This window comes from Muscardinus avellanarius, assembly GCF_963383645.1.
Source record: "Muscardinus avellanarius genome assembly, chromosome: 3".
Lineage (NCBI taxonomy): Eukaryota > Metazoa > Chordata > Mammalia > Rodentia > Gliridae > Muscardinus > Muscardinus avellanarius.
In genome coordinates, this window is record NC_137788.1 from 29,581,023 (window position 1) to 29,598,657 (window position 17,635).

At 45.0% G+C, this 17,635-nt stretch overlaps 1 protein-coding gene across 3 annotated transcripts in view; it reads left to right on the top strand.

Annotated features, from left to right (window-relative positions):
• LOC308261368 (protein argonaute-1) overlaps positions 1-12,267 on the top strand; it is a gene marked incomplete at both ends in the record, with an annotated part of 40,546 nt that extends 28,279 nt beyond the window's left edge. For 2 of the 3 annotated variants that reach the window (XM_080693242.1, XM_080693243.1), the window contains 8 exons: positions 1,832-2,016; positions 5,340-5,499; positions 5,681-5,771; positions 7,899-8,093; positions 10,588-10,722; positions 11,336-11,437; positions 11,715-11,914; positions 12,159-12,267. In XM_080693242.1, coding sequence (XP_080549368.1) covers positions 1,832-2,016; positions 5,340-5,499; positions 5,681-5,771; positions 7,899-8,093; positions 10,588-10,722; positions 11,336-11,437; positions 11,715-11,914; positions 12,159-12,267 — 1,177 coding nt within the window. The remainder of the gene's footprint in view (positions 1-1,831; positions 2,017-5,339; positions 5,500-5,680; positions 5,772-7,898; positions 8,094-10,587; positions 10,723-11,335; positions 11,438-11,714; positions 11,915-12,158) is intronic. The other variant, XM_080693244.1, reaches the window with a different exon arrangement.
• Positions 12,268-17,635: the final 5,368 nt, after the last annotated feature.

The following is a 17,635-nucleotide window of genomic DNA, read 5'->3' on the forward strand; positions in this document are numbered from 1 at the left end:
AAAAAATAAAAGAGGGCCGGGCGTGGTGGCACACGCTTGTAATCCCCGCGCTTGGGAGGCAGAGACAGGAGGATCGCGCAGGTTCGAAGCCAGCCGCGCGGGCTGGCTTAAGGAGACCCTGTTTCCAAAATAAAAAAAAAAGTAAAAAAAAAAAATCGGTCTGGGAGTGTAGCCCGGAGGTAGAAGGGCTTCCAGGAACCCCAGTACCACCAACAAAATAAAAGAGACTATAAATTTGAAATTCTATATAGCCTCTATTCTAGTCCCATTCTTCCCTGCTAATGCAGCCACTGTCATGAATTATCATAACCTTCCCATCCAGTTTATTTATTTTGCATACCTATATGTATATAATTGATATAAAATTTTACATAATAGCCGAGCGTGGTGGCGCACGCTTGTAATCCCCGTGCTTGGGAGGCGGAGACAGGAGGATTGCATAGGTTCGAAGCCAGCCTCGCTGGCTTAAGAGACCCTGTTTTCAAAATAAAAAAGTATAAAAATAGGTCTGGGAGTGTAGCCCGGAGGTAGAAGGGCTTCCAGGAACCTCAGTACCACCAAAAAAAAAAAAAAAAAAAAAAAAAATACATAATAGTAGTAACATACTGTATTTGCCTTTCTTGTGTGTTTTTACTAAGTAAGTGAAAAAAAATACCTTTTCTTCTTTTCTGTTACTGGGGATTGAACCCAGGGGCATTCTTTCTCTGAGCTATAACCCCCACTTTAAAAATTTTTTTTTATTTTGAAACAGGTTCTTGCTGAGCTGCTGAGGCTGGCCTTGAAGCTCTGATTATTTTGTCTCAGCCTCTACGTATTGGGTTTATAGACACGCACCACTATGTGTGGCTTGAAAAGATTTTCTTAGCCAACTATTGATATATACATGCTACACAATACCTCCTAAACAACCACTTTTATTCTCTCTTTGTGTATTAATGCTTTTAATTAACTGATTATTTGTAGTGCTCAGATTTAATCTCGGGCCTTGTGCCTGCTAGGCAAGCACTCTATCACTGAGTATGTTTGGTGTAAATATAAGAATTTCACAAATTAAATGTTCTGCTACCTGCTTCAGCCTGTCAGCTTATTTTTTGTAGGGTGATTTTCTACTATATATATCCCTCTCTCCCACCTTTGTGTTCATTTCTAAAGCACTAAAGCCAAAGGAAAGAAGCTTGTTCAGTAATTGACCCTTAGGCATCAGAGAATCAGGAGGGGAGGAGAGAGCTCATTTTGGGGTGAGGGTGGTACTAGGGATTGAACCCAGGGACATTCTACCTCTGAGCTACACCCCCTGCTCTATTTTATTTTGAAACCTGTTCTCACTAAGTTGCAGAGGGCCTCATTCTAAATTGCTGAGGCTGGCCACGAACCTGTGATCCTCTTGTCTCAGCCTCCCAAGTACTAAGATTACAGCCATGTGCCACTATGCCTGGCTAAGGAGCTCATTTTTACTGAGCATCTCCTGTGCTCCCGCCACTGTTGGAACCTCATTTGTTTCGAGCAGAAAGGCCTCATAGATAGGCACCTGCCCATTTCTTTGGACAGCTAATGGGTGTGACGTAGGTGTCACTTGCTTACGTGAGGCAAGGTGGAAGCCCTAAAAATGCCCTTCTCTCGGTTCCCTCCGCTTCCTCATGTTCTGCCTGTTGATCGCTTAGCAAGTTGTGTCTTGTGGTAGCTAACCATATGTGTATTTTTTTGCTCGAGCTGTGATATCGTCTCACGTGTGTTAGACTCTCTCAGAGCCTGGCACCTGAGCGGAAGCATTCAGTCAGAGGTATTAATGTGGGACTTACTGCCTCCTGTCATGATCATGTTTGTGCTACAGGAACTTCACAGACCAGCTGCGGAAGATTTCCAAGGATGCTGGAATGCCCATCCAGGGTCAGCCGTGCTTCTGCAAATATGCGCAGGGGGCCGACAGTGTGGAGCCCATGTTCCGGCATCTCAAGAACACCTACTCAGGGCTGCAGCTCATTATTGTCATCCTGCCAGGGAAGACGCCAGTGTATGGTACAGTTCTCTTGGGACAGTGACGATGATGATAGGACTCTTCTCAGGAGAGCACCCTTGGGGGCTTTAGGGAGGAGTCGATGGAAATTTTTGGATTTGGCCAGAGGTGTTCCTTAATGTCAGTGCTCCTCTTACTGGAGAAATGTCAGCCTGTATGAGCCGTGAAGTTATCCCAAATTTTACACAATCTGTTCACACTCTCTCCCAATACCATTTACTGGGATCCTCTGTGTGCTGGTCTTTCTGCCAGGCTCAGCTGGCCAGATACAAAGATGGGTCAGTCCAGATTCCTGTCCTTAGGAATGTGTAGTTTATTAGGACATTATGCAGCCCAAATGAAATACATAGTGGTTCTGCTAGGATTCTGTTGCCTGGTGACGACTTGGACGGTTTGAGCCATTTCTGTCTCTTCTTCTTTTTTAGAGTAGGAATGACTCTATATGTCTCTGGCTTAGGACTTCTCTCTTTTTCTCATTTTTCCCTCTCAAAATGACCTTCATCTGATGGTCACATCAAGGTCCTGAGCCAGGCATGGTGGAGAGCACTTGTAATCCCTGCGCTTAGGAGGCAGAGACAGGAGGATTGTGCAGGTTCAAAGCCAGCCACGCTGGCTTAAGAGACCCTGTTTCCAAATAAAAATATTTAAAAAAAAAAGATCTGGGAGTGTAGCCCAGAGGTAGAAGGGTTTCCAGGAACCCCAGTGCCACAAAAAAAAAAAAAAAAAAAAAAAAAAAATCAAGGTCCTGTTGGCATTTTGTTTGCTCTGAGATAGAACAGTCATATTTGTTCATTTCTGATATGGTACCATATATATCCTGCCTTTAGTATAGTTAACTCTTTTCCCTCTACTAAATTAATACTACTGACTTTTTTAAAAAATGAACTTATTAAATCATAATATACATATATTAATCTTAAATTTATAGCGCAAATTTTTATTCTTCATTTTGAAATAGGGTCTCACTGAGTTGCAAAGGGCCTCACTAAGTAGCTGAGGCTGTCCACAAACTGCAATCCTCCTGTCTCAACCTCCCGAATGCCAGGATTACAAGCGTGCACCACCATACCCAACTAATCAATGAACCTTTTTTACTTTTTTTTTTAAGTGTCAGGAATTGAAACCTGTGGCATTCTACCTCCGAGCCACATCCTCAGCCCTATTTTTTAATTCTTTTTTTTTGAAACGGGGGTCTCAATTAAGGGCCTCATTAAGTAGCTGATCGCCATGAACTTGTGATCTTCCTGTCTCAGCCTCCCAAGTACTGGGATTACAAGTGTGTGCCACAAGGCCCAGCTCTTTTTATTTTTTAAAATTTGAAACAAATTCCCACTAAATTGTGAAAGCTGGCCTTAAACTTGTGATCCTCCTGTCTCAGCCTCTCAAGTACTGAGATTACAAGCATGTGCCACTGTGACTGGCAAATTTTTTAGTTTGAAACAGGGTCTTGCTAAATTGCTGAGGTTGGCTTGAAACTTGTGATCCTCCTATCTCAGGCTCCTAAGTACTGGCATCACTGGCTTGCCCCACCATGCCCGGTTACTTGTTCCTTATGAAAACATTCTTCCCTTGGCATTCGTGACGCAGTGCTGTACTGGTCTTGCTTCAAGCTCTGTGGACATTTCTGCTTGGCAGGCTCATCTTTTCTTCTGCAAATGCTGCAAGTTCTCGAGAGTCAGATCTCAGCCTCTTTTCTCACTCTGTCCTCCATAGTGATATCATCGCGATCCGCCCTTCAGATGCTGCCTACCCTTAAATGTTCCACACTTTCTTTTGAGCTCTAACTACTGTGCCATTTGGACTAGTTGATACTCTGCTGGAATGACCAAAAGCACTTCAAATTAAAAGTGTCTGAGAAAGGATTTATGATCTACCTGTTCCTGTTAGAAAAGGTAGAAATGAGCCGGACATGGTGGTGCACGCTTGTAATCCCAGCATCTTGGAGGCTGAGACCAGAGGATCATGGTTCGTGGACAGCCTCAGCTACTACTTACTGAGGCCCTTTGCAACTCAGTGAGACCCTGTTTCAAAATAAAGAATGAAAAATAGGGCTGGGCCGGGCGTGGTGACGCACACTTGTAATCCCCGCGCTTGGGAGGCTGAGACAGGAGGATCGCACAGGTTCGAAGCCAGCCTCAGCTACTGAGTGAGACTCTCAAGAAACTTAGTGAGACCCTGTTTCCAAATAAAATAGAAAAAAGGTCTGGGAGCATAGCCCGGAGGTAGAAAGCCTCTGGGTTCCACCCCCAGTACCACCAAAAAAAAAAAAAAAAAAAAAAGAAGAATAGGGCTGGGGGTGTAGCTTAGAGGTAGAATGGCCCTGGGTTCCATCCCTAGTACTGCAAAAATAAATAAATAAATAAATAAGTAAATAAATAAATAAATAAATGGAAAAGGTAGAAATGTCAGCTATCCATATCCTTTTCTTTATGTATCTAGTCTATAACTGAGTTTCTAAAATATCTCTTGAACCCATATGTTTCCATCTCAACAACTCAACTGCATATCTGTGTGTGTGTGTGTGTGTGTGTGTGTGTGTGTGTGTGTGTGTGTATACATATATATATGTGGTTTTTTTTAAAGTTTTTGGTGCTGGGTATTGAACCCAGAGCCTCATTTATGCCAAGCACAAGCTCTGTCCCTAAGGTACATCTCTTGCCTCTAAACTGCTTTCTGTGTGTGTTGTGTGTATGGTACTGGTGATTGAACCCAGGGGCATTCTACACCCCCAGCCTTATTTTCTTTTTTTATTTTGAAACAGGGTCTCACTAAGTTATTGAGGCTGGCTTTGAACCTGGATCTGTCTTAGCCTCCCACGTACTAGGGTTACAAACATATGCCACTACACCTGACTTAACTGCCTTCTTAATCTAAGCTCTCTTATTTGTCAGCCTTACTCTCCTTATTAGCCATTATGGCCTTTCAATTTCTCAAGTAGATCTTTACTATCTCTTAACATAGTACATTTTTGTATGCTGTTAACCTTGCCCTCAATGTTCTCTCTCTCCTTCTAAATCCTTTGCTGTCTTCAAATTTCAGTTGAGTAATTACTAACTCAAGAATATTTTCCTGACTAGGTTGTCATCCTCTGCCCCCCCCCCCCCCCCCGTTATAACCTTTCATGGCCACATGAGGTTTTTCTTTTGTGGTATTTATCAGTGCTGTGATTTCCATGCTTAGTCAGAGATCAAGCACTGTAAGAGCAAGGACCGCATGTGTTTTGGTCACTATTTTGTGTTTTGGTCATTATTTTGTTCTTTAGCATCTAGAAGGCATTTTGTAAACATTCATTGAACACACTAATCGGTTCTCTCCCTTCCTATAGCTGAGGTGAAACGTGTCGGAGATACGCTTTTGGGAATGGCCACACAGTGTGTGCAGGTGAAGAACGTGGTCAAGACCTCTCCTCAGACTCTATCCAACCTCTGCCTCAAGATCAATGTCAAACTTGGTGGCATTAACAACATCCTAGTCCCACACCAGCGGTATGAACTCTGTTGTCCACTTGCTCTTACCAAGGTACTCTGCTGAGGATTGATGAGGAGGCAGGACCCTGGCCAGGCAGAGTGAATCAAACACAAGAGGGGAATGTCAGAGCGGGTGCTGGATGGTACCAGGCAGAGAAGACCCAATTCCTTACTGTTTTGTTTTCTTTTTCTTGCTCAGCTCTGCTGTCTTTCAACAGCCAGTGATATTCCTGGGAGCAGATGTTACACACCCCCCAGCAGGGGATGGGAAAAAACCTTCTATCACAGCAGTAAGTAACTCTCTAGCTTCCTCACACAGTTCTTGGCTTAAAACTTAGTCTTCAAGACTGTACATGATTTTCCTCCCTCAGCCCTGGCTCTTGACCCTTCATAAAATCTTTCAGCTCACTGTCCTCTTTATAGCTAACTCTGTTATCTTTTTAGAGGAAAGAGTAGTGAGAATATAGTCCATAGCCAGAAACCTGATCCAGCCGCCTATCGTTTTTGCTCTGCACTGGAATTTTCCTTTTCTCATGCCTGTTTTTGGGATGTATGGGAGTATATCTCTTCTGAAATCCCTTTTTATGTTTTTTGTTTTTGTTTTGTTTTGTTTTGTTTAGGTGGTACTGGGGTTCCTGGAAGCCCTTTTACCTCCAGGCTACACTCCCAGACCTATTTTATACTTTTTTATTTGGAAACAGGGTCTCTTAAGCCAGCGCAGCTGGCTTCAAACCTGTGCCATCCTTCTGTCTCCACCTCCCAAGCGCGGGGATTACAAGCGTGTGCCACCACGTCCAGCACCTGAAATCCCTTTTAAGGGAGTTTCTTAGTTCTTGGGACAGTCCTATCCTCTGTTCTTTTCCCACTCTGAGCTAAGAGATGAGGTGCACCCTCCCATCCCTCTCCTGATTTTCTGCTCCTTGTCCCTTATGGGCTACCACATTTTTCTTTTTTTTTTTTTTTTTTTTTTGGTGATACTGGGGATGGAACTCAGGGATTTTGTGCCTCCCATCTATACTCCCTGGCCCTTTATATTTATTTTTATTATTTTTTATCTTTATTTATTTATTTTTGCTGTACTAGAAGTGGAACCAAGGGACCTTCTACTTCTGAGCGACACTCCCAGTCCTATTTTTTTCTTTCCCCCTTCCTTCCTTCCTTCCTCCCTCCCTCCCTCCCTGCCTCCTCCTCCTCCTCCTCCTCCTCTTCTTTCTTTCTTTCTTTCTTTCTTTCTTTCTTTCTTTCTTTCTCTTTCTTTCTTTCTTTCTTTCTTTCGTACTGGGGATGGGACCCAGGGGCATTCTACTTCCAAGCTATACCCCTAGTCCTATTATTTATTTATTTATTTTGAAACAGTCTCACTGAGTTGCAAAGGGCCTCACTAAGTAGGAACTGAGGCTGTCCTTGAACCGTAATCCTCCTATCTCAGCCTCCCAAATGCTGGGATTACAAATATGTGCCACCACGCCCAGCTTATTTTTATTTTTTATTTGGAAGCAGAGTCTTGCTAAGTTGCTAAGAGTTTCAATAAGTTGTAGAGGCTGTCTTTGTACCTGCGATCCACTTGTCTCAGCCTCCCAAGTACTGAGATTACAGTTGTATGCCACCATGCCCAGTGGGGTACCACATTTCTAAGACTCAAGCCTTCTTTCTTCTTACTTCTGTTTTTATAACCCTCACATATCTTTAGGTAGACTTGTCTTACCTTGGTAAGGGCAGTCAAACCCTATAATACACTTATCTTGATTTTTCTTTGAATCCATCCCTCCTAAGTTATAACCACCATCCTCTTTGAAAACAACAATACTCCCTTTAACTACAGAACATTTTAACCATGGTCATGGTTCCTGAAAAGATTAGTAATTGAATGTAAAACAGAATAAACTTGCCAGGCTTGGTGGCGCATGCTTGTAATCCCAGTGCTTGGGAGGCTGAGACAGGAGGATCCCACAGGTTTGAAGCCAGCCTCAGCTACTTAGGCTCTCAGCAACTTAGTGAGACCCTGTTTTCAAATAAAATATAAAATAGGTCTGGGAGTATAGCCTGGAGGTAGAAATGTCCCTGGGTTCCACCCCCAGTACCACACACACACACACACACACACAAAAAAAAAGAATAGACTTGGCCTGGATGAGGTCACTAATTTAGTTCTGCCATATCTTCACATGTTCTTCTACAAAGTGTAGGGTGAGGCCTTGTGTGAGGTGCTTTGTACTGGCACAGCACCAAAAGCAAGTATTCTTATCAAATGGATTAAGTAAATTCTGAAAGCTTGGTGGAACAGATGAAACCAGGGCCTACTGAATCCCAGGCCCTATTCACTTGGTTGCATACTTTTCTTACAAAGAAGCCCTTCCTCAAATGCACTGTCTGATGGTGAGGAAGGGTAATACTTATTTATTCTTTCTGATTGTTAGGTAGTTGGTAGTATGGATGCCCACCCCAGCCGATACTGTGCTACTGTGCGGGTGCAGCGCCCACGGCAGGAGATCATTGAAGACTTGTCATATATGGTGCGTGAGCTGCTCATCCAGTTCTACAAGTCCACCCGCTTCAAGCCTACCCGCATCATCTTCTACAGAGATGGGGTCCCTGAAGGCCAGCTCCCCCAGGTAATCCCACAACAGGTACAGAAAACCTTCATGGTGAGGCCAGAAGGATAGGCGCTTCTACCTTTTCTAATCCATTGGCGCTGGGAGGGGTGCCAGTTCTCAGGGAGCTTTGATGAATGAAGTAGGTTGGGAGCAAGTATCAAAACTGAGGGTGGAGTGTTTTAGTAGCTGTAAACTTTTCTACTTGTAATAGAAAGTCCTCAGTGTGTATTTACTAGTTGGTTGATGTTGGAAACAGTTTAGACCGGTGGTTCTCTATTTTTTCCTCCCTTAAAGCGGTGATTCTCAAATGTTATCATATATCAACATAACCTGGAGGGCATATTAAAACAGTTTGTAGGCTTTTTAAAACAGTTTCTTGGCTGGGCGTGGTGGCGCACGCTTGTAATCCCCGCGCTTGGGAGGCTGAGACAGGAGGATCGCACAGGTTCAAAGCCAGCCTCAGCTACTTCATGAGGCTCTCAGCAGCTTAGTGAGACCCTGTTTCCAAATAAAATATAAAATAGGTCTGGGAATGTAGCCTGGAGGTAGAAAGCCCCTGGGTTCCATCCCTAGTACCCCCCCAAAAAAATAGTATTATGACTGCTGTTTATTGGCCATGTGTTACGTGTCATGACCTGTGCTAGGCACTTCATGTACATTCTATTTAATACTTAAAATTGTCATATGAAATAATAATTTTATTTATTCCCATTTGACAGATGAAGAAACCTGAAGTTTAGGAATGTTAAGTGACATCCAGGCATGGTGGAGCGTGCCTATAATCCCAGTACTTGGGAGGCTGAGACAGGAGGGTTGCTGGTTCATGGCTAGCCTCAGCGATTATACCCTGTTTCAAAATAAAAAATAAAATAAGACTGGGAATGTAGCTCAGAAGTAGATTGCCCCTGGGTCCAATCCCCAGTATACCCCCTACACACACACACAAAACAAATGTTAAGTGATTTTTCATTATTACTCAAGCTAGTAAGTAGTAGAACTTGGATTCAGATGTCTTGGTCTTATTCCAGAGCCCATGCTCTTAACCTTTATGCTCAGTTTCTCCATATCATATAGTAGTTTCTAAAATACCAGACAAATTATTCATAATCAATTTGTGGCTTTACATAGTCTTGGGTTAAAATCCAACTGCTTAGCAAAATAATCAGTTATTAAGCCTTATTAGGTTTTCTATACTTTTACTTAATTATCTGTTTTATTAGTCTGCCAGGTGGTTTTGTGTGAGACAGTTCTTAATAATAAAACTAATAGGTGAGAAAATTATACTTATGAGGTTAAATAACTTGAAGGTAATACAACTATTTAGAGCTTGAATTTAAGGCTTGTTTAGTTTTTCCAAAGTTTTTCAATTTCTACCATATAGGTTTTTGGTTTTTTTGTAGATTGAACCCAGAGACAGTCTACCTCTGAGCTATACCCCAATCCTGTTTTATTTTTTATTTTGCAAAACAGGGTCTCATTAAATTGTGGAGGACCTCACTTAAATTACTGAGGCTGGCTTTGAACCTGTGATCCTCCGTCTTATCCTTCCAAGTACTGAGATTACAGGCATATAATCTCCATGTATTGAGATTACAGGTATTACCCAGCACAGAGTTTTTTTTATTGTTTGTTTGTTTTTTGTTTTTTGCAGTACTAGGGTTTGAACCCAGGAGCATTCTAACTCAAAGCTAAACCCCTTGCCCTGATTTTTTGGTGTTTATTTTGAAGCAGGATCTGACTAAGTTGTGGAGGCCTCACTAAGTGGTTGAGGCTCTCTGTGAACCTGCAGTCCTTCTGTCTCAGCCTCCCAAGTACTGGGATTATAAGAGTGCCCCACCACACCTGGCAGAAGCACTTTTTAAGTGTGTGTGTGGGGGATGCTACTGAGAATTGAACCCGAGATCTCGTGCATACTAAGCACATGCTCCACAAGTATACTCCTAGCCCATACCATACAGTTTTGACTTCCTGTATCTGACATCCATGGTCACAGACAGCTATTGCCTATGATTATTGACTTGTGGTGGCTTATTTAGCTCATCCATTTTCCTGTACTTCTGCTTATTTGTAGGACTGAACTCATCTACATCCTTCGCACCCATTCAGGAACTATAATGTATCTGCTCTTCTCTGGTGGTCCAAACAGGGGAATTTCCATTCTCTTCTTGACCCTGAACTTTTCCTAACTTTGAACATTGTGATTTTAGTGAATTCTTTGTGAACTTTGATTCTGTGTCTTGATGCTAGGTCTCTTCATGCAGGGGAAGCAGGTGGGGGCCTTTTTCTGTTGCCAAGCCTCCCAGCCTAGGTTTTATAGGAACATATGAGGTGAACTGATTATAAGGCTGATTTTAGCAGGAAGGGCCTGTCATCTCTTAATTGTTGATCATCAGTTTATAAAGGGAGGCTCAGCAAAATGCCATACCGTGAATAACAGCCTTTCAATTTAGGAAAGTGCATGACCCCAAGAGGGGCTTGTGTGTCTTTGTCTTCCTCTTCACCCTGTGCATAGATCCTCCACTATGAGCTGCTGGCCATTCGTGATGCCTGCATCAAACTGGAAAAGGACTACCAGCCTGGGATCACTTATATTGTGGTGCAGAAACGCCATCACACCCGCCTTTTTTGTGCTGACAAGAACGAGCGTGTGAGTGAGGGGTTGAGGAGACCACCAATACCACCAATGCCCTTATCCTGGCTCCCTTGTCTTGATAGGGAAGAAGCCCATGAGATAAAGCTTGGGAATTTAGTCCTCGTCCTGTGCATCCTCCCTGGCTCACTCCTTCCCCCTGGCTCTCGTGGTCCATCCTCTAACACTTCTTTTCCTTAGTGTCCTCCTTCTCCCCTCCTTCCCTCATACTTCCTCTCCCTCCTCCTAGCTCCCTGGCCTAGACCCTATATATAGACCAGCTCCCAGAGAGGGAAAGGGAACTACCATTTATTGAACTTCTCCTATGTGCCAGATACTGTACAAGGCGTCTTCCTCACAGCAACCCTGTGAGGTAGGTACTGTTATTATCTCCAGTTTAACCTCAGAAAGGTTAAATCTTAAAGCTAAGGTCACATAGCTAATAAATGGCAAAACCAGGACTTGATTATAGGTTTGTTTGATTTAAGAAGCCTATTATTTCAAGGCCTAGTGCCCTCTGGGGACAGTGATTTCTGTTTTTATTCTTGGGTGGAGTAAGAGTAGAATTCACCAGGGCACTAGGTAGGGCCAGGCAGGTCTTGGGATCTTGGTTGTGTTTGTTTCTATACAGATTGGGAAGAGTGGTAACATCCCTGCTGGGACCACTGTGGACACCAACATCACCCATCCATTTGAGTTTGACTTCTATCTGTGCAGCCACGCAGGCATCCAGGTAGCTGGGATATGTCCTGGGGTTTCCTTTGGGTCAAACATTAGTTGTTTATTCCCACTGCCTCTAGAATATGTCAGCTATTGCCGAGTAGTACTTAAGCCAGGATTTGCTTTCTTAATAAAATGTATCTGCAGGTTGTCCATATGACATTGATGGTTCTTTGTCTATTCATGGGTGGGTCACCCAGCCTAGCCGCATTCTTAATCGTGATCCTGTTCCTTACGGCCGGTCATCCCCTCTGCCCAGCCTTGGGCCCCTCACCTTCCTGTCTTCCCAGGGCACCAGCCGACCATCCCATTACTATGTCCTTTGGGATGACAACCGTTTCACAGCGGATGAGCTCCAGATCTTGACATACCAGCTGTGCCACACTTATGTACGATGCACACGTTCCGTCTCTATCCCAGCACCAGCCTACTATGCCCGCCTGGTGGCTTTCCGGGCACGATACCACCTGGTGGACAAGGAGCATGACAGGTGAGGCCTGGGACCAGGCTGACTTCCTCTTTGCTTCCGCCTGTTGTACCAGACCCTCCCAGCTCTCCTCGGGTAGAAGGAAGTGGGTGCTGTTCAGCTTGGTGTTCTTTAGCTCTTCTGCCCAAACATGGGTTGGGGTTTTCTCCTAAGTTGGTATGGGGATCCTTACTCCAGGGATGGGTGAGGGGAATTAGCAGCAGCTCAGTTTACCAGGAAGGACTTCTTTCATTTTTTTCCTTTTCAGTGGAGAGGGGAGTCACATATCGGGGCAGAGCAATGGGCGGGACCCCCAGGCCCTGGCCAAAGCCGTGCAGGTTCACCAGGATACTCTGCGCACCATGTACTTCGCTTGAAGGCAGAACGCTGTTACCTCACTGGATAGAAGAAAGCTTTCCAAGCCCCAGGAGCTGTGCCACCCAAATCCAGAGGAAACAAGGAGGAGGGCGGTGGGGTAGGGAGCAGTGCAGGAGGCCTTGTTTCTTTCTCCAGAAGGGGTAGAACGGTGGGAACAGGGTCAGCAAGACAGACCACCAGCCAGAAGTCTCGGATTTAGCCTCATGCTCCCTGCTCCTCCCGCCACCTTGTCATATCTGGCCCTGACCCCACTGGATCGGGGGGCGGCACTGGTGCCCACCAAACACACAGGTGTCTCATGTGACTCACAGTGCTAAAGACTCGTGCTTGGCAGCTTGGTAAGGTCAGCTCTACAGCCCTGTGGACAAAAGCTGGTAGGTTTGGGGTTGCTACTTTAGATGGGAAAGCGAAGGACTTGAGAAAGTGGGTGGGAGGAGGGAAGGATTTTTTTTAGGAGCCTTAATCGAAAAGATCTAGATTTGTTTAAGAAGAAAAATGAAACCAGACCCAGATCGATATTTTAGGATACTAGATGTTTTCATGGGTTCGGAATCCAGTTTGTAGGAAGATTTTTAATGCTAATGGTTTTGGCTGCTCCTCCCCTAGCTGCCACCCCACCCCTGCCTTGCCCTTACTCCTCTCTTTCCACATTTTCTACCCCACCTTACACCTCCTTCCTGAAAGACAACCAGCCCCCTAGTAACACTTAAGGCACTATGGCACTTAGCTCTGAAGTGACACGACCCTGTCTTCCTTCCGCCTGCTGGTGGGTAACCAGTGCCTTCCCTGTAATGGTAATGCTGCAGAACTGCAACCTTTTGTACCTTTCTGTGGGTGTTGGGGTGGGAGTGGGAGAGGAGGTAGGTGGAGAAGAAATATCCCGGAACCCAACAAGCCTCCAGCCAGAATGCCAGCTATTTTGCATTTGAAGGAGTTGACTTCCACATTCATTGAGCTTTTAAAAAGATCCCAACCTCAAGATGGTTAAAATCCATTGACATTTGCACTTTCAGACTTGACAAGTCTTGGAGCTGCTGAGATGACTGGCCCCTGGCCTTTCCACTTAATGCCTCCTTTCTCCCTCTCGCCCCATCATGCCTTCCATCTGCCCGGTCTGGAGTTACTTTCAAAGCATTTTTTTTTCACTCTTGGCTCCCCCCCCACCATGGTCAAGTTTCTTGTGTTTCAATATTTTTTAACTGGGGTGTCTTCTAACAGAAGATCTTTAGCTCTAAAATAAGAAAAAAGAAAACTAAATGTTATTTTTATACCATAACCTGAGTCTATTGCCAAAATCTGGAAATCCCTCCCATGACTGATGAGTTTACATCCCAGAAACATTGAGCCATCAGAAGGAACTATGTACTGACTTGTTCTCTGGCCTGGCTAGGAAAGGGGTAGTTATTTCCCCAGGGTGGGGCTTGGGCTCTGGTATCTTTTTCTTGCTGCAGGCTCCCTCCACTGCACTGTCCTGTACTCTACTCTTTCCTGCAGATGCATCTTCCATTCCTCACTGGATTGTCCTCTGACCCTTTGACTCATCCTAGAGTCTAGCGTGTCCTGTGGACAGGCTGGGAAATTTTGCTGCTCCCTACCGCTTCTGTTTACACAAATGAATTTTTCCTGGTTTCCCACTGGGGCATGTGAATAGGCGGCATGGGTTTTTCTTTTTTTTCCCCTCTTGGTCTTTAGATATGGGGGTTGGCTGTCTTACAGAACTGGAGAAAGAAGGGGGTTCTAGTTTGTTTCTGCTGGCCTTGAGGTAAGACCCCCTCTTTCCTTTATTTTTTTCCCCTGCCCTATACTGCTTGGGCTGGGGAGTTTCAATTTCAGTGTGAAAATTCCTCTTTTAGAGGAGCCTGGGCTTGAGTTTACTCCCTTCTGGTTCTAAAGCCATGATACTTAGACCTAGCCCAGGCTTGGAGGCCAGCTGGAAGAAGCAGGGTCTGAATGCTGGCCTGTGTAGTTACAGCTACCCTTTCCTCTCCCCAGCAGCCCTTTGTACAGACCCAGATTTGCTATGCAAAACAATTTATCCCAGGTTCTGTTCTGGTTGGCTATATTGTTTTAACAACTTCACAAAACATAGCACAAACATTCATTATGGAGAAAGCAACAGGACTGTTGAGTAAGTCCTCCTGTACTCTTTTTTTCCTGGTGGCTACAGCATAGGGTGCCCCATGGGCACAAGCCCAGCTGAAGGACAGAACGGAGGGCTCTGGGAGGAGGCAGCTCACTGAGAGCCTACATTCCCTACACAAGTGCCTAAAGAGAGTGATGCCGACACTCCATCCGCCCTGCCCATTGCCTTCATATACAGTGTACTTCATGTTTTGTCACCCTTCAGGGAGGGAGCTCTCCTAGGACAATGGGCTCTGCATGTTCTCTACTTGGGTACATTTTAGGGCTGGGATAAGGGAACTATTCCTGGAGGGTCCAGTCATTCACCAGCATTCACAAACGTCCATAGGGGCAGGGGGCAGTCACTATTCCTAGCAACAGTTTGTGTTCTCTCCTTCTCTCTCTTTGCCTCACTCTCTCCATTTGGGTTGCAAGCTGGGGCTTAACAGGCATTTTTAGTACTTTGGCATTGTACATGCCATTCAAGAAATAAAAATAAGAAAGTCGCTTGGGCAGTGATAAGAAAGTAACTGGCCAAGTGTCATGGCTTACACCTGGAATCTCAGTACTTGGGAGACTGAGATAGGAGGATTGCAGGTTCGAGGCCAGCCTCAGCAACTTAGCAAGGCCCTCATCAACTTAGTAAGACCCTGTTTCAAAACAAAAAATAGGTCTGGGGGTAGTGAGTGTAGTTCAGCGATAGAATGCCCTGGGTTCAATCTCCAGTACCCCCCCCCCCCGAGAAAAAAATCAATTTCCTGTTCTGATATAAAAAAAAGTCTTTGAGATTTGAAAAATACCCCTGACCATGTTGATTATTCTTTTTTGAATGATGGTACATGCACAATGCGAGGCGGGGTTGGCAAGCAAGCTAAAGCTTGGTTTAAGCAGTGCTGCTTACCAAGCACCAAGGAAGCTCTGGGAAGACCTAGCTTCCTGCCCTTAGGCCTCTTGCTCCCTTCATTCTGCTCCTTTGCCTTCCTTCTGCTCCTCACTCTCCCAGGCGCTCTCTTCCTTTTTCCTGTTCCCTCAGCTTGCTTGCTGGCCAGCCTGCCTGCCTGTCTGCTTACGCCTTGATGAATTCTCTGCATGGCCACAATGATCCCACTGTTAGCTGGCAAGGTCAGGCTTGATCCCTTGACTACAAAAGACTAAGAACCTGTTCCCCAGCACTCAGTCATTTAATCCTGGGTTGGACTGTCCTCAAGCTTACACTAGGGTGGACCAGCAGGCCTGCCCAGCTGGCATGAACTCAGGAGAGCTTCTGGCAGTTTCCACACTTAACTATATCTTGGAGTAGTTTTCTCTTGTTGGTTTTTCTAGTTCTGCTTCCTTTTCTCTCTTCCTGGAGCTCCCCATTGCCAAGGATGTCTTAAGGTTGAGCTGCATGGGGATTCAGGGTTGGAGGGTTAGGGGATGGATATAGCGGAAGAGGAGATTGAAGAGAATGGAGAGAGTTTGGACAAAATATGGGGAAGGAGAGCACTCCTCTGTGGTCTTGTGTATCATGACCTGTTGGTTGAGGTGCTACTGCTGACCTCTGGGGATAACCCTGGGGGTGTTCTTGTGGGAACTTAGGCTTAGAAATAGGGCTGAAAAGCCAGGCATGGTGGAGCATTCCTGTAGTCCCAGTACTTGGGAGGCTGGAACAGGAGGATCGCAGGTTCAAGACCAGTCTCCTAGCAACCTAGCGAGACCCAAGTTTCACAACAAAAGATAAAAAGGGTTAGGGTTGGGGATGTAGCTCAGAGGTAGAATGCCTCCAGGTTCAATCCCCTGCACCAAAAAAAGAAAGAAAGAAAGAAAAAGAAATGAGGCCGAAGAAGAACTTACATAAAAGTATGAGACCTCCCTAAAAAGTTCCTAGTTTCTACCTGCTAGCTCCTCCCTGGCTTCCTCTTTGGCTTAGCAGCAATGTTTTTGGATAGTTTTCTTTTTCTGTCCAAAATTGGTATGAATGAGGCTGGCACATGTGATGGACAGTCAAAGGAACAGTTCTCCTCGCTGGCCCATGGAGTATTTGCAAGGCTGTTAGGACAGTATTTTAGACTTGGCATCATGCGTGACAAAGAAGGATGAAAGCTCCTTCCTCTTCAGGGTAGAAAAGTCATCTCAAATGAGCCAAAAGGCAGTTTTGGAAACTATGTCGGGGAAATTAATTTTTATTTATTTACTGGTCTTTGGCCAATCCAGGATGGTAGCTGGGATGCCTTCCTTTTTAGTCTGATCATGGCAGGGATATGCAGGGCACCCTTTCCTACTTGGCCTTCTAAGCAGACCGGGGAGGAGGGACTCTCTAGCGTCCTCACTCCCTCCACTCACTAGGACTTGCCTTCTCCTGGGCCGGAGAAAGGCTGGGTTGGTGCTCTCCCCTTACTCTGCTCCTACTGACTTAGAACCTCTGGCTGCTGTTTGGGAGCCCAAGGAAAGGAGGGGAAGGAATGGGCTCAAAACAAAACAATGATATAGGGAAGGCAGACTTCCTACTTTAAAAAGGAAAATAGGAAACTCTCCAAGAATTGTGCAAGTAAAGACAATGCGTCCAAATGCACTGAGTTCCTTGGTGCAGTAGCAATAAGGAAGAATGAAATGACTTTCCTGTGCACATGGTCCAACCTGTTTGGTGTGTGATGTCGCACTTGGCAGCCATGTGGTGGGCATGTGTGGTGACTCTGGGTTTCACTTTAGTTTCTAAACTTTTTATCCCTCTCAAGTCCAGCATGGATGGGGAAATGTCCCTGGAGCCCCACAGCTGTGTACTTGTTTGCATTTGTTTCCCTTTGAGACTTGTGTTTGTGTCCTGCTTTGAGCTGTACCTTGTCCAGTCCATTGTGAAATTATCCCAGCAGCTGTAATGTACAGTTCCTTCTGAAGCAAGCAAAAGCAGCAGCACAATTCTGTGTTTTATAAAGACAACAGTGGCTTCTATTTCTAAAGTGCGGTCTCTTTTTCTCTCTTTTTTTCCCCCCGACAACAAAACAAACTTTCAGGATTACTTACATCTGTGGTAGGTTTTAGGATGGAATAATAGGTTGTTATGCAATCATACTTCACAGGGCCTCTATGTATTCATTCAGTAAACATGCAAAGCACCACGCCAGCAGTATTGTGGGGGAGACGGCAGGTACAGTTCAAAAACGAGGAAAGCAGCTTCTCCTAAGGTGCTTCAGGTTCAGTAGGGGATGTGATTAGTCACATAGTACCTTGGTACAGGAGAAAGATAACAAGGGACTGGAACAAGGCTGT